We start from the raw sequence: 22805 nt of genomic DNA, 5'->3' as shown, positions 1-22805 counted from the left end.
GCATTCTCAATGTGAAAGTCCGAGGGCTTTCACACCGAGGCGATGCGCTGGCAGGAGGGAAAAAAATCTCCGGCAAGCAGCATCTTTGGAGCGGTGTGTTTACAGCTCCTTCCCATTGAAATCAATGGGAAACTGCAGTAATACCGCCGGCAATGCGCCTCTGCAGGTATTAACCCTTTTTTGGCCGATAGCGGGGGTTAAAACCGCACCGCTAGCGGCCGAATATTGCAGTAAATACGACGGTATAGCGGGGCTAAAAATCGCGACGCTAGACCGCCACCGCACCCCACATGCCCAGTGTGAAAGGGTCCTAACAGTCCAGGACGGCACACAGGGGTGCAAACTAAAAACAAATAAAATAAAATAAAAAGCATTTCATTGGCTGGGCGGTTCGTCCAAAAGCTCTGCCTTCTGCTTGTATTTGGCCAGGATTTCTCGCAGATCGGCCAGCAAGTCCTGCTTCATGAACGCCTCGTACTCCCGCTCCGTCTTTAGGCGCTTCTCCTCCAAGTGTTTCTGAAACAGAAGACAGAGAAAGATCAGCCTGAGACATCAACAGGTCATCATGCGACAAATATGGATCTCGCTTCATTGGCTCAGTGGTTGGCACTTCTGCCTTGCAGCACTGGGGTCATCGGTTTGATTCCCAGTCAGGACATTAAACTGCCATAACAACTGACTTGGTTTGCGAGTGTTGTCTCGCAAAACAAGCAGAATTTAATCTAATGGGGCCTGCAGTACCACATTTGGCCAGAGGTTATGGGGGCGCTGGAGCCGTTCGGAAATACTCAGAAACATTATCGGAAATACTGTTCTCGAGCCTTTCCGAGTTCAGCTGAGCTGTCCCCGAGCCTTTCCAAGTATTTCCGAGGCTCTCTGGCGCCCCCTCCTCTGGCCACATGTGGTATTGCATGCCATAGAAGTCGATGCGGAACAAATTATCTTCGTTTCCATTGACTTCTATGGGGAAACTCGCTTTCATATGCAAGTGCTTTGGATTACAAGCATTCTCCTGGAACGGATTATACTCGTAATCCAAGGTTCCACTGTATGTATACACATACATTTTCGTTGTGTAGCAGTTAAATAAACAAAAAAAAAAAAATGGAGTTTATGATACATGTTTTTTATATATATATATATATCTATCTCTCTCTATATATATCTATATACACACACAAGATTATATACATCTATCTATCTATCTATCTATCTATCTATCTATCTATCTATCTATCTATCTGTCTATCTATCTATCTGTCTATCTGTCTATCTATCTGTCTGTCTATATCTAATTTGTTTGCACTGCAGAGCAATGATGTGAACAGGCTCCATAACCCCTGCCCTGTAGTTGATGCTGGCTATGCAGGTGCAGGGAACATTTTTTTTTATGTTTCCCAAACTTGGGTTTTGACCACTTAAAGACCGCCTAACGCCGATATACGTCAGCAGAATGGCATAGCTGGGCACAGGCACGTCGCCTTTAAGAGCCCAGCTGTGGGGCGCGTGCACGTGATCTGGTCCAAAGCTCCGTGATCGCGGGACCCGATCGTCGCCGGTGTCCCTCGATCTGTCACAGGAGCTGAAGAACGGGGAGAGGTGAGTGTAAACAAACCTTTCCCGTTCTTCACTGTGGCAACGTCAGTGATCGTCTGTTCCCTGATATAGGGATAGACTATCAATGACATCACACGTCCAGCCACGCCCCCTTCAGTTAGAAACACATATGAGGTCACACTTAAACCCATCAGCGCCCCCTAGTGGTTAACTCCCAAACTGCAATTGTAATTTTCACAGTAAGCAGTGCATTTTTATAGCACTTTCGCTGTGAAAATGACAATGGTCCCAAAAATGTGTCAAAATTGTCCGATGTGTCCGCCATAATGTCGCAGTCACAAAAAAAAAAAAATCTGATCGCTGCCATTAGTAAAAAAAAAAAAAAAAAAAAAAAAGCCATAAAACTATCCCTTATTTTGAAAACGCTATACATTTTGTGCAAACCAATCAAACGCTTATTACGTATTCTTCTACATATTTTTTGAAGAAAAAAAATAAATAAATTGTATCGGCCTAAACTGAGAAAACAATATATTTTTTTATATCTTTTTTTGGGGATATTTATTATAGCAAAAAAAGTAAAAATTGTTTTTTTTTTTTCAAAATTGTCGCTCTATTTTTGTTTATAGCGCAAAAAATAAAAACCGCAGAGGTGATCAAACACCACCAAAAGAAATCTCTATTTGTGGGGAAAAAAGGACGCCAATTTTGTTTGGGAGCCACGTCGCACGACCGCGCAATTGTCTGTTAAAGCGACGCAGTACCGAATCGCAAAAACTGTCCGGGTCCTTTACCTGCATAATGGTCCGGGTCTTAAGTGGTTAAATTGATGATTTTTAAATGAGAATTGTGATCTCCTGGTCCCCAAACAGTATTGTATGCATGGCAGATCATATGATGGAATTGTGGGCGGTTCCTCACCTCTATTGCTCCAACATGAGAGGCCACAGCGGTCACCACCCGAATCAGCTTATTGCCCACTTGTCTGTTCTCCTCTTCAGTCTGGTGCTCAACAAGCTGCAACCTGGAATGGGAAATGGAGATTGTGATCTCGTACTGATGGCAATCTCAGTGTACATAACTAAAAAGAGTAATACATCTAATATCAAGTCAAACAATAACATAAAATATCTGACAAAACTGCCACTATAAAATTGAATTTCAAAGTGGCAGTTTTGACGTATTTGATTACATAGTATCCATAGGAAATTAACATTTGTAGCCTTATTACAACAGCCTTTTAGACCAACAGTGCTAAAAGAGAATCGGAGGTTTCCAAGGATCCTGCAAATTGCTCTCTGTATATCCTAGAAGAAGCTACTCTATTGGCGACACGCGTATAGGAGGGAGGAGCCCAGCCCTGAATCGTTCCATGATCACCAAGAGCATGAGTGGTGTGGTGAGCTCACAAGCGAGATGTTAAGAAATGCTGTATTTTTATTTAACTTATTGTAAGTGCAATTTTATGTGGGGTATTATAATAAATTATTTACACATAGAGCACTATGCAGTTGCCAGGGCTGGACTGGGACAAACGTGGCCCTGGACTTCATCCAGACCGACCCAGGGCACAACACATTAGGGCACATCGGGACATCAGGACACATTGTTCACTTGCCAGCATGAAGAGTAGCGCAGAAAGCGTCTGTAATAGGTTCTCTCTCATGTCACGCTGCTCCTCGGCGGCCCCACCTCTCTTCTCATCCATCCCAAATGATGTCACACTCACAAGCCAATAGGGATGGACGAGAAGAGAGGAGGGGCCGCCGAGGAGCAGCATGACATGAAAGAGAACTTATTACAGATGCTTCCTGCACTACTCTGCATACTGGCTAAATCTCAATCTACCCGTCAGGCGCAAGCTGACGGCGATTGACGCGGACCTCCAATCCAATAGGCAGATTAGGCAGCCGCTGAAGCCGGCCCACCAGGAAACTCCCGGTAGTCCCGATGGCCAGGACATGCCTGGCAGTTGCCCTTCTATTTCATGTGTACCATGTAAAACGATTTTGAGAGAGGAGAACCATATCCAAGCATAAGAGAGGAGATATCCATCGCTGAGGGATTGGCTGGTTTTACAAGAAAGAAAAGCTTGCGATTAACCGCTTGCCGACTGCCCAACGTACATTTACATTGGCAGAATGGCACGGGCAGGCAAAGCAACGTACAGGTAGGTTGCTTTGGATCTGCCTTCTAGCGGGCACACGCCGCGGGCTCCATGACCTGCAGACACGATGTCCCGCGATAGTGTCACGGAGAGGCAGAACGAGGGGAGGTGCCTTTGTAAACAAGACATTTCCCTGTTCTGCCTAGTGACAGGACACGCATCTACTGCTCCATGTCATCGGGAGCAGTGATCAATGTCGTGTCACTTGTAGCCCATCCCCCCCCACAGTTAGGATCACTCACTAGGAAAAACACTTAACCCCCTTCCTCACCCCATAGTGGTCAACACCTTCCCTGCCACTGTCATTTCCACAGTAATCAGTGCAGTTTTATAGCACTGATCGCTGTATAAATGTCAATGGTGCCAAAAATGTCTGCCGCAATATCGCAGTCACAAAAAAATTGGCCTAAACTGAGGAAAACATTTTTTTTTTTTTTAATATACTTTTAGGGATATTATAGCAAAAAAAGTAGAAAAAAAAATATATTGCTTTGTTTTCAAAATTGCCACTTTTTTTGGTTTATAGCGAAAACAAAAAAAAAAAGGATTTTTGTACTCACCGTAAAATCCATTTCTCTGAGTTCATAGACGGACACAGCATCCTTTGACCTTAGGGTTATGCTTCTTCCTACCAGGAGATTTAGGCAGAATTCTACAGCACTTAAGGTGTTAAAAACTTTCCTTCATGCCGCTCCTCCCAGGGGGCGTGGCTCCCCCAGGCATAACCCCCACTCTGCTTTAGCAGCCTCAGTTCGTAACAAGCAGTACAAACAAAGGAGGGGTGGGTGCTGTGTCCGTCTATGAACTCAGAGAAATGGATTTTACGGTGAGTACAAAAATCCTTTTTTCTCTTTCGTTCATAGACGGACACAGCATCCTTTGACCTTAGGGACGTCCCCAAGCAGTGTCAAAAAAATTCGAGGGGTGGGAAAATAACACAGCAAAAACAGGTTACACCCCAAACAAAACCGGAGTTACTCAACGGAGGAACTCCAACCTTAAACTGCCGCCTGTAACACCCTGCGGCCGAAGGAGGCATCAGAAGATGCACTCACATCCACCTTATAAAACTTTGAAAAAGTGTGGAACGACGACCAGGTCGCTGCCTTACACACCTGTAACACAGAGGCTTGGTGTCGGAAGCCCAGGAGGCCCCGATCGCCCTGGTCGAATGCGCCATGACCCGAAAGGGAGGCGCCCGCCCCTTCAGGGCGTAGGCCTGAAGCACAACCTGTCGGATCCACCTGGAAATGGTGGCCGACGAGACTGCCAGGCCCTTACTGGGACCGGACACAGACACGAACAGCGAGTCCGACTTCCGGAACGGAGCTGTCGCCGACAAGTAAACTCGAAGGGCCCGAACCACATCCAGAGAATGTAAAGAGGCCTCCTTCGGGTTCTTCGGCTGAGGACATAATGATGGAACAACAATGTCCTCGTTAATGTGAAAAGGCCGAAACGACCTTCGGAAGAAAAGAGGGCTGCGGGCGCAGCACCGCCTTATCCTGATGGATGACCAAGTAGGGGGCCTTGCAATACAAGGCCGCCAGTTCAGACACTCGTCTGATAGAGGTAATAGCTACCAGAAAGACCACCTTCTGCGACAAAGTCAGCAAGGGGATCTCCCGAATGTCCTCAAAGGGGGCACGCTGAAGCGCCGAGAGGACCAAGTTCAAGTCCCAAGAAGGTAGCGGAGGGCGCACCGGGGGGGCCACATGCCGGACCCCCTGCACAAACGTGCGAACCAAAGAATTCGCTGCCAAGGGACGCTGAAAATAAACAGCCTGAGCAGAAATCTGACTCTTGATCGTGCTCAAGGCAAGAGCCTGGTCCACTCCCCGCTGTAGGAACAGCAGGATCCGGGACACCACGTAAGTACGGGGGTGCCACTTCATCTCCTCACACATAGAGATGTATGCTTTCCATGTACGATGGTAAATTTTTCGAGAAGTGGACTTCCGTGCACGCAGCATGGTAGAGATTACCGGGCCCGACAGGCCCCGGTCCTTCAGTACCTGGTTTTCAACAGCCACGTCGTTAAAGCCAGTGACCGTAAAGCAGGATGGAAGATCGGGCCCTGAGACAGGAGATCTTCCCTCAGAGGCAGACGCCAGGGGGCGTCTGTCACCAGACGTACCAGGTCCGCGTACCAAGAGCGACGCGGCCAATCCGGGGCGATCAGGATCGTTGGAATACCTTCGGCTTCCACCCTGCGCAGCAGGCGGGGTAGGAGCCTTAGAGGAGGGAAGGCGTAAATCAGGTGATATTGACCCAGGGAGCCACTAACGCGTCTGACGTGTCTGCCCACGGGTCCCTTGACCTAGCCACAAACCATGGTACCTTCCGATTGAGACGGGACGCCAGAAGGTCCACGTCTGGAGTGCCCCATTTTTGGCACAGGATCTGAAACACCTCCGGGTGGAGAGACCACTCCCCTTGATCCAGAGTCATGCGACTTAGGGAGTCGGCTTGCCAATTCAGAACTCCCGGAATGTATACCGCCGACAGGGCCGGAACGGACCTTTCGGCCCACCGAAGTATGTGAGCGACCTCCGTCGCCGCGGCCGAGCTCCTTGTGCCGCCCTGATGATTGATGTACGCCACGGCCGTGGCGTTGTCGGACTGGATCCTGACAGGACGGCCCTTTAGCTCCAGCGACCACCTGACAAGGCACAGCTTGATTGCTCGGAGCTCCAGGATATTGATCGGCAGGCGGGACTCCTCCCGAGTCCAGCGCCCCTGGGCTGACTGGGTGCCCCAGACGCCCCCCCAGCCGAAGAGGCTGGCATCCGTCGTGACCACTGTCCAGCGGCACGGAAGAAAAGACTTCCCGGACCGAAGCACCGGAGACGTCAGCCACCATGCCAGGGAAGACTTGGCCAGATGGCTCAACCGAATCTGGTGATCCAGAGAAGATGGGACCCTGTCCCATCGTGACAGAATCTCCTTCTGTAGTACCCTGGTGTGGATTGGGCATACAGAACTGCCTCGAAGGAGGCCACCATCAGACCCAGAACCCGCATGCAGAAGCGAAGAGATGACCACTTCTGGGTCAACAACTGTCTCACTGCAGATTGCAGGGTCAGCAGGTTTTGCGATGGGAGGAACACTTTTGTCTCCCCCGAATCCAAAACCAGCCCCAGGGGTTCCAGCCTCTGGGACGGAACCAACACTGATTTTCTGAGATTCAGAAACCAGCCGAACTCCTGCAGAGTCCGACACGTGATGGACACGTCCTCCTCTAACTCTGAGCCTGAAGAAGCTCTCAGGAGAAGGTCGTCCAGGTATCCCACGATAGCGATCCCTCGCTGCCGTAGCAAGGCCAGGATCGGGGCGAGCACCTTGGTGAACACCCGTGGTGCCGACGCCAGCCCGAACGGGAGGGCCACGAATTGATAGTGGTCCTCCCCGATCGCAAAGCGCAGATACCTTTGGTGGCTTGTGCAAACGGGAACATGCAGGTATGCGTCCATGATGCCTCAGGACGCCATGAAGTCCCCCTGGTGGAGGGACGCCATGATAGAACGGATCGACTCCATCCTGAATCGCTGCACCTTGACAAAGGAGTTGAGGGCCTTTAGGTCCAGGATAGGGCGAACCCCTCCCTTCTTGGGGACCACGAACAGATTGGAGTAGAACCCCCGAAACCGTTCCAGCGAGGGGACCGGCACAACCACCCCCCTGTCCAGAAGATCCTGGACAGCCCCGGACAGGGCTAGCCGACGATCCGGAGGAAGCTGGAGGTTGGATGGAAAAAAATCTGTTTGGGGGACAAGAAAGGAACTCTATCTTGTACCCCGAGGCGACCACCTCGCAAACCCAACGGTCGGATAGAAGAGAATTCCACCGATCCACGAAGTCGTGAAGCCGTCCCCCCACCCGAGACCCGGGCGGGGGCAGACCTTCATGCGGAAGCAGGCTTGTCCGCAGGCTTGTTCGGTTTTTTGAACCAGGGGCGCTTACGCCCGGCAGCAAGGGCTTTTGCACCTTGCGGACCTTTTCCAGCCGCGCTGGCGCACGAAAAAAACCGTTTAGGGGGTAGTAAAAGTAGGACCTTGCTTGCGGCGAGGTTCCCTACCCTTCCCCGACTGAGGGAGCAAGGTGCTCTTACCTCCAGTGGCATCCTTAATGATGTCATCCAGGGATGCCCCCAAAAGCCGTCCGCCCTTAAAGGGCAAATCTACCAAGGCCTTTTTTGAGTACTGGTCAGCCGACCAGCACTTCAGCCATATAAGGCGGCGCAGAACCACTGCGTAGACAGAAGCCCTGGAAAGCAAAGGAATCTAATCCATATCCGCCTCGCAGAGAAACTTCTGACCCTGAATCAACTGTTCAGCCAGGTCCCTAGAGGACTCGGAAGCCCCCTGGACCTCCAGGTCCTGCAGCAGGAGCTTCGCCCTTTCAGTCAGCGTCTGAGCTACCAGGGCTCCGGCCAGAGCCGGCCTTACCACCGAACCCACCACCGAGAACAGGGAGCGGGCCACGGCCTCCACTCTCCTATTAGCGGGGTCCTTGAAAGCAGGAGCCCCCTCCACAGGCAACGTAGTAGCCTTACTCAGTCTGGACACAGGAGGGTCCACCGACGGAGGAGTGACCCACTTTTTTAAAAAAGTCCTCCTCCAGGGGGTAACGGTAGCAAAGCTTTTAGGAACCGTAAAAGCCTTTTGCGGTGTATCCCATTCCTTATACAACATATTGTCTAAATAAGGAACACAGGGGAATACCTTAGCGGTACGCGGTGGTTTGCGGAATCCAAAAGGACTGACACCGCTGGTGTCTCCGCCAAATCCTCTAAATGAAGAGCCTCACGCACCGCAGTAATAAGAGCTCCAACAAATTCCTTATCAGCAGACTCCGCAGCAGAGTCATCCTCGCTGTCCATGTGGGTTAAGCCCGCATCCTCTGACATGACAGAACCAGAAGCATCAGATTCTGCGTCAGAGATATCCCCAGAAACAGCCTCCGGGGGGGGGCGCTTTTTTACCCCCCAACCGAGCACTGGCTGCTTCAAACCTGGTGAGAAAAGACTCCAGGACAGCCGACACCGATTGAACAGATGTGGCAGGGGGAGGGGCGCTTAAGGGTTAATTCCGGCATTGTAAGAAATGAGGGGCCTGATTCAGGCTCCATATTGCCGTTGCCATTTCACCCCTACTGCCAAGGGCAGGAAAAAAGTCCCCCACAGGTCACCTCCCGGCCGCTAGAGCACAGTATGGGGCCCCCTGAGACTCACCACCCCCTGGTACAGCGCGGTCTGTGAAGGCAAGTGTGTGCTGAGGAGAAGCTGCAGCGCTGCGTCTGTCCCCTCAGATGATTCGCGGTCTTTTTTCCCCGCCGAAACGGCCACTAGAGGCCGAACTAGTGCTGAAAATGGCGCCGGCCACAAGAAAATGGCCGCCGAATAATACAAGCGCGGCTCCGGCAAAATGGCCGCCGTTGCGCAGTTTTAAAAAGACAGTGTACCCAAAAATGACAGTACACCAAAACAGCACACAGCACACACAAAAATGCCCAGAATGTCCACCACAGTCCCCTGCAGTGACACAGAACAGCCCCAGCCATACCCGAGTGAAAAAAAAAAAAAAAAAAAAAATATGAGCCCCAGGGAAAAAACCCCCTGCACAGCCGTCACCCAAAGGGGAAAGGAGGGAGAGGAATAAGGGAGAGAGGAAAGCAGGGGAAAACCCTCAGTCGACCTCCCAAGGGAAAACATTCCAGCCAGACCACTTACCTGAGTAAGGGGCCACTACTTACCTGTCCTGCGACTACCTGGCTGGAGGTATCCCAGACAGAACCAACGTCCGCGAACGGCATGGCTGTCAGCCAGACACACTGTGACAAGGCCATAGAGACCGGTCATATGTGTGCCCTAGAACCGAAGTTCCCCGGCCGCCCCTGGAGCAATGGGGCCTGTCGTGGACGTCCCAAAGCGGAGCTGAGGGCCGGCACACGCTCGAAGGCCGAACCTGGGGGGACTACAAGGGTCGAGGACCCAGCCTGTCACCCAGTCGGCTGTTGATAGAAGAATCGCAGGATTCAAAAATAAAAATAAAATAAAAAAGCGAGGAAAAAACTCGCAAAATGCAAAAAAATTTGCAAGAAAAAACTCCAGAGTCCAGGACTCCAGAGAGAGCCTGACTCTCCTGACGGTTAGGCAGAAACAAACTGAGGCTGCTAAAGCAGAGTGGGGGTTATGCCTGGGGGAGCCACGCCCCCTGGGAGGAGCGGCATGAAGGAAAGTTTTTAACACCTTAAGTGCTGTAGAATTCTGCCTAAATCTCCTGGTAGGAAGAAGCATAACCCTAAGGTCAAAGGATGCTGTGTCCGTCTATGAACGAAAGAGAAAAAAAAAAACATGCAGAGATGATCAAATACCAAAAGAAAGCTCTATTTGTGGGTGGGTGGGGAGAGGACGTCCATTTTGTTTGGGTTGAACATCTCACGACCGTCTAATTGTCAGTTAAAGCGACGCAGTGCCGAATCGCACAGAAATGCCCCGGTCATTCAGCAGCCAATTCTTCCGGGGCTGAAAGGAGTGGGGCGAGAGCACAATTCACCTGGTGAATGTTTGATTATATGTTTATTTTATTGTACTTTTCAATTTTTGTTTTATCAAATCACAGATTAATTTAGTGCAATACATTATATGCACTGTGGAGCGGATTGTATGGGAAGAGTGCTGCACCATTTATATATGCAATTTTCTTTTTTGTTTGGTGCAGTGAATCACCGATAGGTGTACAGCAGCTCTTTTGTATTTTTAGAAAACATTATTATTAACATTACATTATTAATGAGATTTATATAGGTGTTTTAGTATACAGGTCACCAAATTAGTTTGTTTGCGTTTTAGGATACCAGGTAGCGCCGGTTGCTTCACGTCATTTATATTGTAGCAGCAATATTTTCAACTGTCGTGAATGCATTACATTTATTCATGACAGCTGTGATTACTACCGATCTGTGATTGGCTACAGCTACTCACAAGGTACAGGGCGCTGTGACTGGCCCAGGTGCCAAGTGATAGCTGTGGGTCAATCACCGCTACTGGATTCGCAATCCGTGGATGTACGCGATTGTGCCTGCACGTGCCGCAGTACATGTACTGTGACGGGTCGACAAGTTAAAGGAAGGCTTAAATGAAGGCTACTGGCAGCTACTCACATGCCAGTAGCCTTCATTTAAGCCTTCCTTTAACCACTTGTCGACCCGCCACAGTACATGCACTGCGGCACGTGCAGGCACAATCGCGTACATACACGGATTGCGAATCCAGTAGCTGTGACTGACCCACAGCTATCACATGGCACCTGGGCCAGTCACAGCGCCCTGTACCATGTGAGTAGCTATAGCCAATCACAGATCAGTAGTAATTTATTTGCAGTACAGTATATAGAAGCCAATTAAATGAACTAGGGCCGAAACTAATCGATTACAATTTTCATAATCGATTAATTTCATAGTTATTGATTAATAGGCCAGTAACATAATGGGGTTAAAAAAACTAAAATTAGCCCTTTATAGTACAAAAAAGCAAATCGCTACTGTAAATATTACTTTCACTGTCCCACAGTAAAAAAAATGAACCCCTTACAGTAGCGATTATTTGCTCTTTTTGTACTTATTTTTGTTTTTATAACTCCCATTATGTTACTAAACGTCTCAGGCCGGAGGTCACACCTCTGTTTTTTGGTGCTTTTTGCAGAAAGATACTACAGTTCATTTACATGTTTTCCTATGGGACACGTTCACATCCATGATTTTTTTTTCAGCTGCTGCGTATTTGGAAAGGTCAAGGACTTAAAAACGCAAAATGTTGCTATTTTTTTTTTGGTTCCATATACTTCAACGGAGAAGCTGCAGAAAAGCGTGTCATGTGTTTTTGTGGCAATTTGTGTTTTGTAATCTGGCCAACAACAAATTAACCCAAAAAAAAAAAAAATTTAAATGCTGCTAATTTTCTTCTTTTTTTAAAGGCTATTATCCGATTAATCAAAACAATAATCGGCCAACTAATCGATTATAAAAATAATCGTTAGTTGCAGCCCTAAAATGAACCTGCTGGTGCCCAATCCTCAGTAATATTATCAGAAAGTAATCCTAACCCATATGCCTACATTTGGAGAATGTGGCTTCACAAAGCTGTGCCTCTGTCCCCAATGCCATCTCCCAAGGACAGGAAGCCGTGCAGCCTTGTGTTGGAGCTTCTGTTCTGTACTTACTCCTGCTTTGACCTCTCCAGGTCCTTCATAGCCTCATCCAGTCCTTTGCTCACTCCGGACTCCAGCAACTGGCGATGTTTTTCTAAAGACTGGAGCTCAGATACCCATTCCCTCTCCTGTTCTTCTATGTCCTGGGAAGATGACAATCATTAGTTGAATGGAGGGGGGCACCAATTCCCATAATCCTAGTTGGCACACATCAAAACAAGGACTCTACCTTAGTCTTCTGCAGTACGAGCTCATCCAGCCTCTGGACCTCATCCTTGAGTTTCTTCACATCATTCCTCTTATCAGAATTCATGGATCTCATCTACAGGAAGGAAAGGACACAAATCAGCGTGCAATCATTTCTACAATTATATTGGAACACATTAGTGGAAACTACAGTAAAATAGGATTTTTGTACCCACCGTAAAATCCTATTATTGCATTCCTTAAAAGGCAGTGGTCATCAACTCCTGTCCTCAGGGCCCACTAACAGGCCAGGTTTTATGTATTACCTTGGGGAGATGCAGACTAGAATACTGCAATCACTGAGCAGCAAATTATCACCTGTGATGTATTTCAGTTATCCTGCAAACCTGGCCTGTTAAGGTGCCCCCCAAGGACAGGGTTAATGACCACTGCCTTCAGGGACACAGGACAGCTCTTTTCAAGTTAAAATATTTATTTATTTATTTTTGCTAGAAAATTACTTTTCAGAGACATGGCAAACACTGAGGCAATGCCACGGCTCTGGACCTCTGCAACTAACTTTTACCAGTACACAGAGGTCTGAAACCACCACAATGGGGAATCCAGTAATTGGCGGGGGGACTGGGGAAAAAATAAATAAATAAATCACATTCCAGGCAAGCCCTGCAAAGTCCAGCAGGGTTTGGGTACAGCACTCCAAATCAAAGGCTGATCCGGTAGCCTGCATATAGAGACCAGCTCAGCAAGAATGCTGACAGAAGCAAAAAAACAGCAGAACTGAAGAAATTACATTTATTCTCTGGGCACAATAGCAAAAAACTAAGGAGTGCTGGGAGAAGGAGGGAATATCCAAGGCTGGCCTACAATTTTTTTTTTTTGCAGTATTCGATCCTCCTGTAGGAGGCAGTATAACCCGATCGTACAAAACTTCCTGTGTCCCTTAAAAGACTGAAAAGTAATGACAGCTAGAATTCAATTTGTCCCATTCCTCCTCAAACCAGCACAATGAAAACAGAATCTGTCTGTCTATCCGCTACAGATGCGAGAAGAAAAACGGTATTCTACATTGTATAAAGGATCTGTATGATAATCAGAGCTCCATCCCACCTGCTCCTTCACTTCCTGAATCTCCATCTTCTTAGTAATAGCCTTCGTTACCAGATCTTCCGACTGCGTCAGCATCTCCAGCAAGGGGAGCTATAGGAAAGGAAAGGACAAAGGATTAGTGTTGATCAAAAAAGACTTAATAAAAGTTGCATTGAACTTCTGTAATACATTGTACGCAGTTTAGAAGTAAATGACACGGTCTGCAGAGAAGAAGTTTGTTTTCTGTGTGAAATCCGTCATCAAAAAAAAAAAAAGAAGGAGAATAAAAAAAAAAGAGGAGGAGGAGGAAAAAAAAAAGAAGAAAAAAAAAGAGAAAAGGAGATATGCACATTGCTGGATAAAGCTGTCAGCAGCTACAAATACTGCAACGGCTGACTTTAAAAAAAAGGATTTTTGTACTCACCGTAAAATCCATTTCTCTGAGTTCATAGACGGACACAGCATCCTTTGACCTTAGGGTTATGCTTCTTCCTACCAGGAGATTTAGGCAGAATTCTACAGCACTTAAGGTGTTAAAAACTTTCCTTCATGCCGCTCCTCCCAGGGGGCGTGGCTCCCCCAGGCATAACCCCCACTCTGCTTTAGCAGCCTCAGTTCGTAACAAGCAGTACAAACAAAGGAGGGGTGGGTGCTGTGTCCGTCTATGAACTCAGAGAAATGGATTTTACGGTGAGTACAAAAATCCTTTTTTCTCTTTCGTTCATAGACGGACACAGCATCCTTTGACCTTAGGGACGTCCCCAAGCAGTGTCAAAAAAATTCGAGGGGTGGGAAAATAACACAGCAAAAACAGGTTACACCCCAAACAAAACCGGAGTTACTCAACGGAGGAACTCCAACCTTAAACTGCCGCCTGTAACACCCTGCGGCCGAAGGAGGCATCAGAAGATGCACTCACATCCACCTTATAAAACTTTGAAAAAGTGTGGAACGACGACCAGGTCGCTGCCTTACACACCTGTAACACAGAGGCTTGGTGTCGGAAGCCCAGGAGGCCCCGATCGCCCTGGTCGAATGCGCCATGACCCGAAAGGGAGGCGCCCGCCCCTTCAGGGCGTAGGCCTGAAGCACAACCTGTCGGATCCACCTGGAAATGGTGGCCGACGAGACTGCCAGGCCCTTACTGGGACCGGACACAGACACGAACAGCGAGTCCGACTTCCGGAACGGAGCTGTCGCCGACAAGTAAACTCGAAGGGCCCGAACCACATCCAGAGAATGTAAAGAGGCCTCCTTCGGGTTCTTCGGCTGAGGACATAATGATGGAACAACAATGTCCTCGTTAATGTGAAAGGCCGAAACGACCTTCGGAAGAAAAGAGGGCTGCGGGCGCAGCACCGCCTTATCCTGATGGATGACCAAGTAGGGGGCCTTGCAATACAAGGCCGCCAGTTCAGACACTCGTCTGATAGAGGTAATAGCTACCAGAAAGACCACCTTCTGCGACAAAGTCAGCAAGGGGATCTCCCGAATGTCCTCAAAGGGGGCACGCTGAAGCGCCGAGAGGACCAAGTTCAAGTCCCAAGAAGGTAGCGGAGGGCGCACCGGGGGGGCCACATGCCGGACCCCCTGCACAAACGTGCGAACCAAAGAATTCGCTGCCAAGGGACGCTGAAAATAAACAGCCTGAGCAGAAATCTGACTCTTGATCGTGCTCAAGGCAAGAGCCTGGTCCACTCCCCGCTGTAGGAACAGCAGGATCCGGGACACCACGTAAGTACGGGGGTGCCACTTCATCTCCTCACACATAGAGATGTATGCTTTCCATGTACGATGGTAAATTTTTCGAGAAGTGGACTTCCGTGCACGCAGCATGGTAGAGATTACCGGGCCCGACAGGCCCCGGTCCTTCAGTACCTGGTTTTCAACAGCCACGTCGTTAAAGCCAGTGACCGTAAAGCAGGATGGAAGATCGGGCCCTGAGACAGGAGATCTTCCCTCAGAGGCAGACGCCAGGGGGCGTCTGTCACCAGACGTACCAGGTCCGCGTACCAAGAGCGACGCGGCCAATCCGGGGCGATCAGGATCGTTGGAATACCTTCGGCTTCCACCCTGCGCAGCAGGCGGGGTAGGAGCCTTAGAGGAGGGAAGGCGTAAATCAGGTGATATTGACCCAGGGAGCCACTAACGCGTCTGACGTGTCTGCCCACGGGTCCCTTGACCTAGCCACAAACCATGGTACCTTCCGATTGAGACGGGACGCCAGAAGGTCCACGTCTGGAGTGCCCCATTTTTGGCACAGGATCTGAAACACCTCCGGGTGGAGAGACCACTCCCCTTGATCCAGAGTCATGCGACTTAGGGAGTCGGCTTGCCAATTCAGAACTCCCGGAATGTATACCGCCGACAGGGCCGGAACGGACCTTTCGGCCCACCGAAGTATGTGAGCGACCTCCGTCGCCGCGGCCGAGCTCCTTGTGCCGCCCTGATGATTGATGTACGCCACGGCCGTGGCGTTGTCGGACTGGATCCTGACAGGACGGCCCTTTAGCTCCAGCGACCACCTGACAAGGCACAGCTTGATTGCTCGGAGCTCCAGGATATTGATCGGCAGGCGGGACTCCTCCCGAGTCCAGCGCCCCTGGGCTGACTGGGTGCCCCAGACGCCCCCCCAGCCGAAGAGGCTGGCATCCGTCGTGACCACTGTCCAGCGGCACGGAAGAAAAGACTTCCCGGACCGAAGCACCGGAGACGTCAGCCACCATGCCAGGGAAGACTTGGCCAGATGGCTCAACCGAATCTGGTGATCCAGAGAAGATGGGACCCTGTCCCATCGTGACAGAATCTCCTTCTGTAGTACCCTGGTGTGGATTGGGCATACAGAACTGCCTCGAAGGAGGCCACCATCAGACCCAGAACCCGCATGCAGAAGCGAAGAGATGACCACTTCTGGGTCAACAACTGTCTCACTGCAGATTGCAGGGTCAGCAGGTTTTGCGATGGGAGGAACACTTTTGTCTCCCCCGAATCCAAAACCAGCCCCAGGGGTTCCAGCCTCTGGGACGGAACCAACACTGATTTTCTGAGATTCAGAAACCAGCCGAACTCCTGCAGAGTCCGACACGTGATGGACACGTCCTCCTCTAACTCTGAGCCTGAAGAAGCTCTCAGGAGAAGGTCGTCCAGGTATCCCACGATAGCGATCCCTCGCTGCCGTAGCAAGGCCAGGATCGGGGCGAGCACCTTGGTGAACACCCGTGGTGCCGACGCCAGCCCGAACGGGAGGGCCACGAATTGATAGTGGTCCTCCCCGATCGCAAAGCGCAGATACCTTTGGTGGCTTGTGCAAACGGGAACATGCAGGTATGCGTCCATGATGCCTCAGGACGCCATGAAGTCCCCCTGGTGGAGGGACGCCATGATAGAACGGACCGACTCCATCCTGAATCGCTGCACCTTGACAAAGGATAAGAAGGGGGGGGGGGGGGGAGAAAAAGGGAAGTTTGTGTGGGATTTTTGAGGCACTGATATACAACAATATAAAAAGTAGTATAAATATTTATTTAACAGATTATACAAAAAATATATAATATATAAAGCATTTGGGACAAACCCCACTAATCAGATAGATCAGAAGACCGTTGGTCTGATCGGTGGAGTCGTGGTCTCGACCGGTTTCGCGGTATACAACCGCTTCTTCAGGAGAAATGTCTACAAGTATACAAATAAAATATAATAAAGCAACAAGCAATTGTGTACAATACTTTGATAACAAAGAAAGATACATAGGGTCAACATTGTGCCTTTGTAGGAGAGTCACAAGACTACTCACCTTGGTGCCAGAGTGATCATGGAAGGCTCGGGCAGGAAATCCCCCTAGGGCGCACGTGGGGGATAATAAGGACAGGCTCTGGTGGAAAAGGTTCATAAGTTATTCCTAATGGTTAATATACTTAGGGACGGTTGTGCATGGATGAGCCGGGATAAAGAACCGTGAAGGAAAGGGAAATTGGGACAAGGGGGGGGGGGGGGGAAAAGAAGGAGGGGAGGGGGAGAAAAAAAAAAGGGGGGGGGGGGAAAAGAGGAGGGTTGGTAATGGGGGAGGAAGAAAATGAAGGCAAAAAGGAAGAGAAAAAAGACATGATTAGTTGAAGCAGAAGGGAAAAACAATTGAAAAGAGGGATGGCAGAAGAAAGAAAGAACAAAGGTAAGGCAAAACAAAAATTGAATAAAAATAGACCAGAATGTTTGGAAAAGGATGAGCAATAGGAAATAGGAAGAGGAGCTGGGAGAAAAGAGGGCAAAGATGAGAGAGAAAATAGAAAAGGGGGAGAGGGGAAAGGATTGGGGAGAAAGGGGAGAGAAGGAAAGGGTGAAAAATAAGATAAGAGGGAGAAAGAAAGAAGTGACTGATATATGGGAGGGAAAGGGGGGGGGGGGGGAAATTAGCAAGGAGAAGGGAAAAGTGAATGGTGACAGTTCCAAAGTAACCAAATGAAAGTTGGTTAGAATGACCAGTGGTGCTGCTAAGTGAGTAGATGGGACACCAGGAAATGACATTAAGTGCTGGAGTGAGATGGGTTGATGTTGAACTAGCTTACCGTCCAGGATAAAACAATATAAATGATGCTGGGGCAGGTGACACAAATTTATAGGCAAACTGACATGAACGCCAGTGTGGTTGAACACAGGCAGAAGCCAATCTAGAAGGAGACACGGTACCACACAAATAATTGGGCATAAATGTCACTAATGATAGAGAGGCATAAAAATATAAGGTACGGATTCAGCATGAGCAGTGTATACTTACAAAGTTCTCTGAAGTGTCAGCGCGTCCCCAGGGAGAGCTCCGTGCATCTCATTCAGCTAGCTCATAGAGCAGCTTAAATGGGATATCCCAAGTCACGTCATAGGTCACGTGACCGCGACGTAGACGTGACTCACCAATCAGACGGCCGCGCATTCGGTGATGCGCGGCCTTGCAGTCCTGAGACCCAATGACCATAGGCCGGGTTCAGGGCTGCAAACAGCGGGCTCCGATTGGAGCCCGTGGTCTGAAGGGTCCGACGTGTGAGTTACTGATTAGATCATACCAAATATAACCAATAGGGATGTTGGCACATTTTTACTGATATTATTATCAAAAACTAAAAGAGGCAATACTCGCACTTTCTACCTTGACAAAGGAGTTGAGGGCCTTTAGGTCCAGGATAGGGCGAACCCCTCCCTTCTTGGGGACCACGAACAGATTGGAGTAGAACCCCCGAAACCGTTCCAGCGAGGGGACCGGCACAACCACCCCCCTGTCCAGAAGATCCTGGACAGCCCCGGACAGGGCTAGCCGACGATCCGGAGGAAGCTGGAGGTTGGATGGAAAAAAATCTGTTTGGGGGACAAGAAAGGAACTCTATCTTGTACCCCGAGGCGACCACCTCGCAAACCCAACGGTCGGATAGAAGAGAATTCCACCGATCCACGAAGTCGTGAAGCCGTCCCCCCACCCGAGACCCGGGCGGGGGCAGACCTTCATGCGGAAGCAGGCTTGTCCGCAGGCTTGTTCGGTTTTTTGAACCAGGGGCGCTTACGCCCGGCAGCAAGGGCTTTTGCACCTTGCGGACCTTTTCCAGCCGCGCTGGCGCACGAAAAAAACCGTTTAGGGGGTAGTAAAAGTAGGACCTTGCTTGCGGCGAGGTTCCCTACCCTTCCCCGACTGAGGGAGCAAGGTGCTCTTACCTCCAGTGGCATCCTTAATGATGTCATCCAGGGATGCCCCCAAAAGCCGTCCGCCCTTAAAGGGCAAATCTACCAAGGCCTTTTTTGAGTACTGGTCAGCCGACCAGCACTTCAGCCATATAAGGCGGCGCAGAACCACTGCGTAGACAGAAGCCCTGGAAAGCAAAGGAATCTAATCCATATCCGCCTCGCAGAGAAACTTCTGACCCTGAATCAACTGTTCAGCCAGGTCCCTAGAGGACTCGGAAGCCCCCTGGACCTCCAGGTCCTGCAGCAGGAGCTTCGCCCTTTCAGTCAGCGTCTGAGCTACCAGGGCTCCGGCCAGAGCCGGCCTTACCACCGAACCCACCACCGAGAACAGGGAGCGGGCCACGGCCTCCACTCTCCTATTAGCGGGGTCCTTGAAAGCAGGAGCCCCCTCCACAGGCAACGTAGTAGCCTTACTCAGTCTGGACACAGGAGGGTCCACCGACGGAGGAGTGACCCACTTTTTTAAAAAAGTCCTCCTCCAGGGGGTAACGGTAGCAAAGCTTTTAGGAACCGTAAAAGCCTTTTGCGGTGTATCCCATTCCTTATACAACATATTGTCTAAATAAGGAACACAGGGGAATACCTTAGCGGTACGCGGTGGTTTGCGGAATCCAAAAGGACTGACACCGCTGGTGTCTCCGCCAAATCCTCTAAATGAAGAGCCTCACGCACCGCAGTAATAAGAGCTCCAACAAATTCCTTATCAGCAGACTCCGCAGCAGAGTCATCCTCGCTGTCCATGTGGGTTAAGCCCGCATCCTCTGACATGACAGAACCAGAAGCATCAGATTCTGCGTCAGAGATATCCCCAGAAACAGCCTCCGGGGGGGGGGCGCTTTTTTACCCCCCAACCGAGCACTGGCTGCTTCAAACCTGGTGAGAAAAGACTCCAGGACAGCCGACACCGATTGAACAGATGTGGCAGGGGGAGGGGCGCTTAAGGGTTAATTCCGGCATTGTAAGAAATGAGGGGCCTGATTCAGGCTCCATATTGCCGTTGCCATTTCACCCCTACTGCCAAGGGCAGGAAAAAAGTCCCCCACAGGTCACCTCCCGGCCGCTAGAGCACAGTATGGGGCCCCCTGAGACTCACCACCCCCTGGTACAGCGCGGTCTGTGAAGGCAAGTGTGTGCTGAGGAGAAGCTGCAGCGCTGCGTCTGTCCCCTCAGATGATTCGCGGTCTTTTTTCCCCGCCGAACTAGTGCTGAAAATGGCGCCGGCCACAAGAAAATGGCCGCCGAATAATACAAGCGCGGCTCCGGCAAAATGGCCGCCGTTGCGCAGTTTTAAAAAGACAGTGTACCCAAAAATGACAGTACACCAAAACAGCACACAGCACACACAAAAATGCCCAGAATGTCCACCACAGTCCCCTGCAGTGACACAGAACAGCCCCAGCCATACCCGAGTGAAAAAAAAAAAAAAAAAAAAATATGAGCCCCAGGGAAAAAACCCCCTGCACAGCCGTCACCCAAAGGGGAAAGGAGGGAGAGGAATAAGGGAGAGAGGAAAGCAGGGGAAAACCCTCAGTCGACCTCCCAAGGGAAAACATTCCAGCCAGACCACTTACCTGAGTAAGGGGCCACTACTTACCTGTCCTGCGACTACCTGGCTGGAGGTATCCCAGACAGAACCAACGTCCGCGAACGGCATGGCTGTCAGCCAGACACACTGTGACAAGGCCATAGAGACCGGTCATATGTGTGCCCTAGAACCGAAGTTCCCCGGCCGCCCCTGGAGCAATGGGGCCTGTCGTGGACGTCCCAAAGCGGAGCTGAGGGCCGGCACACGCTCGAAGGCCGAACCTGGGGGGACTACAAGGGTCGAGGACCCAGCCTGTCACCCAGTCGGCTGTTGATAGAAGAATCGCAGGATTCAAAAATAAAAATAAAATAAAAAAGCGAGGAAAAAACTCGCAAAATGCAAAAAAATTTGCAAGAAAAAACTCCAGAGTCCAGGACTCCAGAGAGAGCCTGACTCTCCTGACGGTTAGGCAGAAACAAACTGAGGCTGCTAAAGCAGAGTGGGGGTTATGCCTGGGGGAGCCACGCCCCCTGGGAGGAGCGGCATGAAGGAAAGTTTTTAACACCTTAAGTGCTGTAGAATTCTGCCTAAATCTCCTGGTAGGAAGAAGCATAACCCTAAGGTCAAAGGATGCTGTGTCCGTCTATGAACGAAAGAGAAATAAGCACACTTACCTGTCCAGGGCGCCCACAATGTCAGCACCCGAACCAGCGATCAGTTCACGTATGCTGCTATCGCTATCTTCGGTAAGGGTTCCCTACTGTGCATGCGCGACTCGCGCTGCACTATCCCACTGGTCCCTGCTGTCTTCTAGGACATGTGCGTTTCCCAGAAGACAGCGATGGGCGACGATGAAGGAAGTGGCGTAGACAGCCACGGGTCTATGCCCAGAAGTGGGAGCAAAATGCCTGTATTACACAGGTATCTGCTCCCCCCTCCAAGGTGCCAAATGTGAAACTAGAGGGGTGGGGGTTCCAAAAAGCGGAAGTTCAATTTTTGGGTGGAACTCCGCTTTAACTTGGGACTACAGATAATATCTGTGTTGTGGTGATGGGAGAGTGGTTTTGCGTAACGCAGCAAAAACACAACTGGACAGGGCTGACACCACAAAACTGATGTGCGTTGGCCCAGAACAGGACTTAGGAGCCGTGTGCATTCCGGGCAGAGGAATCTTCCTGTACTTTCAGGATCTTTATAGGGATAAAGCCTTGAGAAATATACATTCTAGAGATGTGCTGCAAATCTGCCCTCCCAAAGTCAAAGATCATTTCTGATTAGGGAGATCCTCCCAGGAATGAAAGGCAGGACCTGTGCCCGCTCCTCAGGTCCAGCATTTTTAGGTTTTAAAATGTTCATGTGATTCAGTCAAGAACACTTCTTGCCCCAAAAGATGTCTGGATGAAGGCCAATGTGATCAGAGAAGCGTACACTATTAGCACAACGTTGTTATTGCCTACAGGTAATCGACCCCCCCCAGAATCCTTACATTCATCTGGTTTCGGCAGTGCTGGAGACTCTCTTCGCTGTCTAGGTTACAATCGATCTGGAGGTCGTAACCGTTGGCGTTTTCTGCGCTGGCAGGAATAATGCGTAATTTTCGAGCCAACTTGTAAAACTCCGCCATCTCTGTGTCCACCTGAAGAGAAACAAAAAAAAAAAAACATGTTGAGTCAGTGTAATCAGAATTTACCAAACATGGTTTATACAGTTCGGTTTCCATCTACAGTTGTGCTCATAAGTTTACATACCCTGCCAGAATTGATGATTTCTTGGCCATTTTTCAGAGAATATGAATGAGAACACAAACTTTTCTTACGCTCATGGTTAGTGTTAGTCTGAAGCCATTTATCAATCAATTGTATGTACTCTTTTTAAATCATAATGGCAACAGAAACGACCCAAATGTCCCTGATCAAAAGTTTACACACCCTGGAATGTTTGGCCTTGGTACAGACACACAAGGTGGCACACAGGTTAAAATGGCAATTAAAAAGGTAAAATTTCCCACATTTGTGGCTTTTTAAATCACAATTAGAGTCTGTATATAGTCAACAAGTTGGTTAGCTCTCACATAGATGCACCAAGGAGGCTAGACACTGAGCCATTGAGAGGTAGAAGAGAACAGTCAAAAGACCTGCGTAACAGGATAATGAAACTCTAAAAAGATGGAAAAAAAAAAAAATCAAAAGCCTTGAATATGGCAGTCAGTACTGTTCAATCACTTCATAAGGAGTGGAAAATTTGAGGATCTCTTGATACCAAGCCCAGGTCAGGTAGATCAAGAAATATTTAGATGAGGTTACGCCAAGTAAATGGATACCCAACACTG

At 49.5% G+C, this 22805-nt stretch overlaps 1 protein-coding gene across 1 annotated transcript in view; it reads right to left on the bottom strand.

Moving 5' to 3' along the window:
• Window positions 1–201: 201 nt before the first annotated feature.
• LOC120928084 (kinetochore protein NDC80 homolog) overlaps window positions 202–22805 on the bottom strand; it is a 59329-nt gene continuing 36725 nt past the window's right edge. The window contains exons 12-17 of the mRNA XM_040339177.1: window positions 21963–22112; window positions 13249–13338; window positions 12164–12256; window positions 11947–12077; window positions 2479–2581; window positions 202–516 (exon numbers count right to left, since the gene is read on the bottom strand). Of these exons, the coding sequence (XP_040195111.1) occupies window positions 376–516; window positions 2479–2581; window positions 11947–12077; window positions 12164–12256; window positions 13249–13338; window positions 21963–22112 (708 nt within the window). The 3' untranslated portion in view covers window positions 202–375. The remainder of the gene's footprint in view (window positions 517–2478; window positions 2582–11946; window positions 12078–12163; window positions 12257–13248; window positions 13339–21962; window positions 22113–22805) is intronic.

This window comes from Rana temporaria, chromosome 2 (assembly GCF_905171775.1).
Source record: "Rana temporaria chromosome 2, aRanTem1.1, whole genome shotgun sequence".
In the NCBI taxonomy this organism is placed as follows: domain Eukaryota; kingdom Metazoa; phylum Chordata; class Amphibia; order Anura; family Ranidae; genus Rana; species Rana temporaria.
The sequence above is the reverse complement of the archived record's forward strand: the minus strand, read 5'-3'. Positions and strand labels throughout refer to the sequence as shown.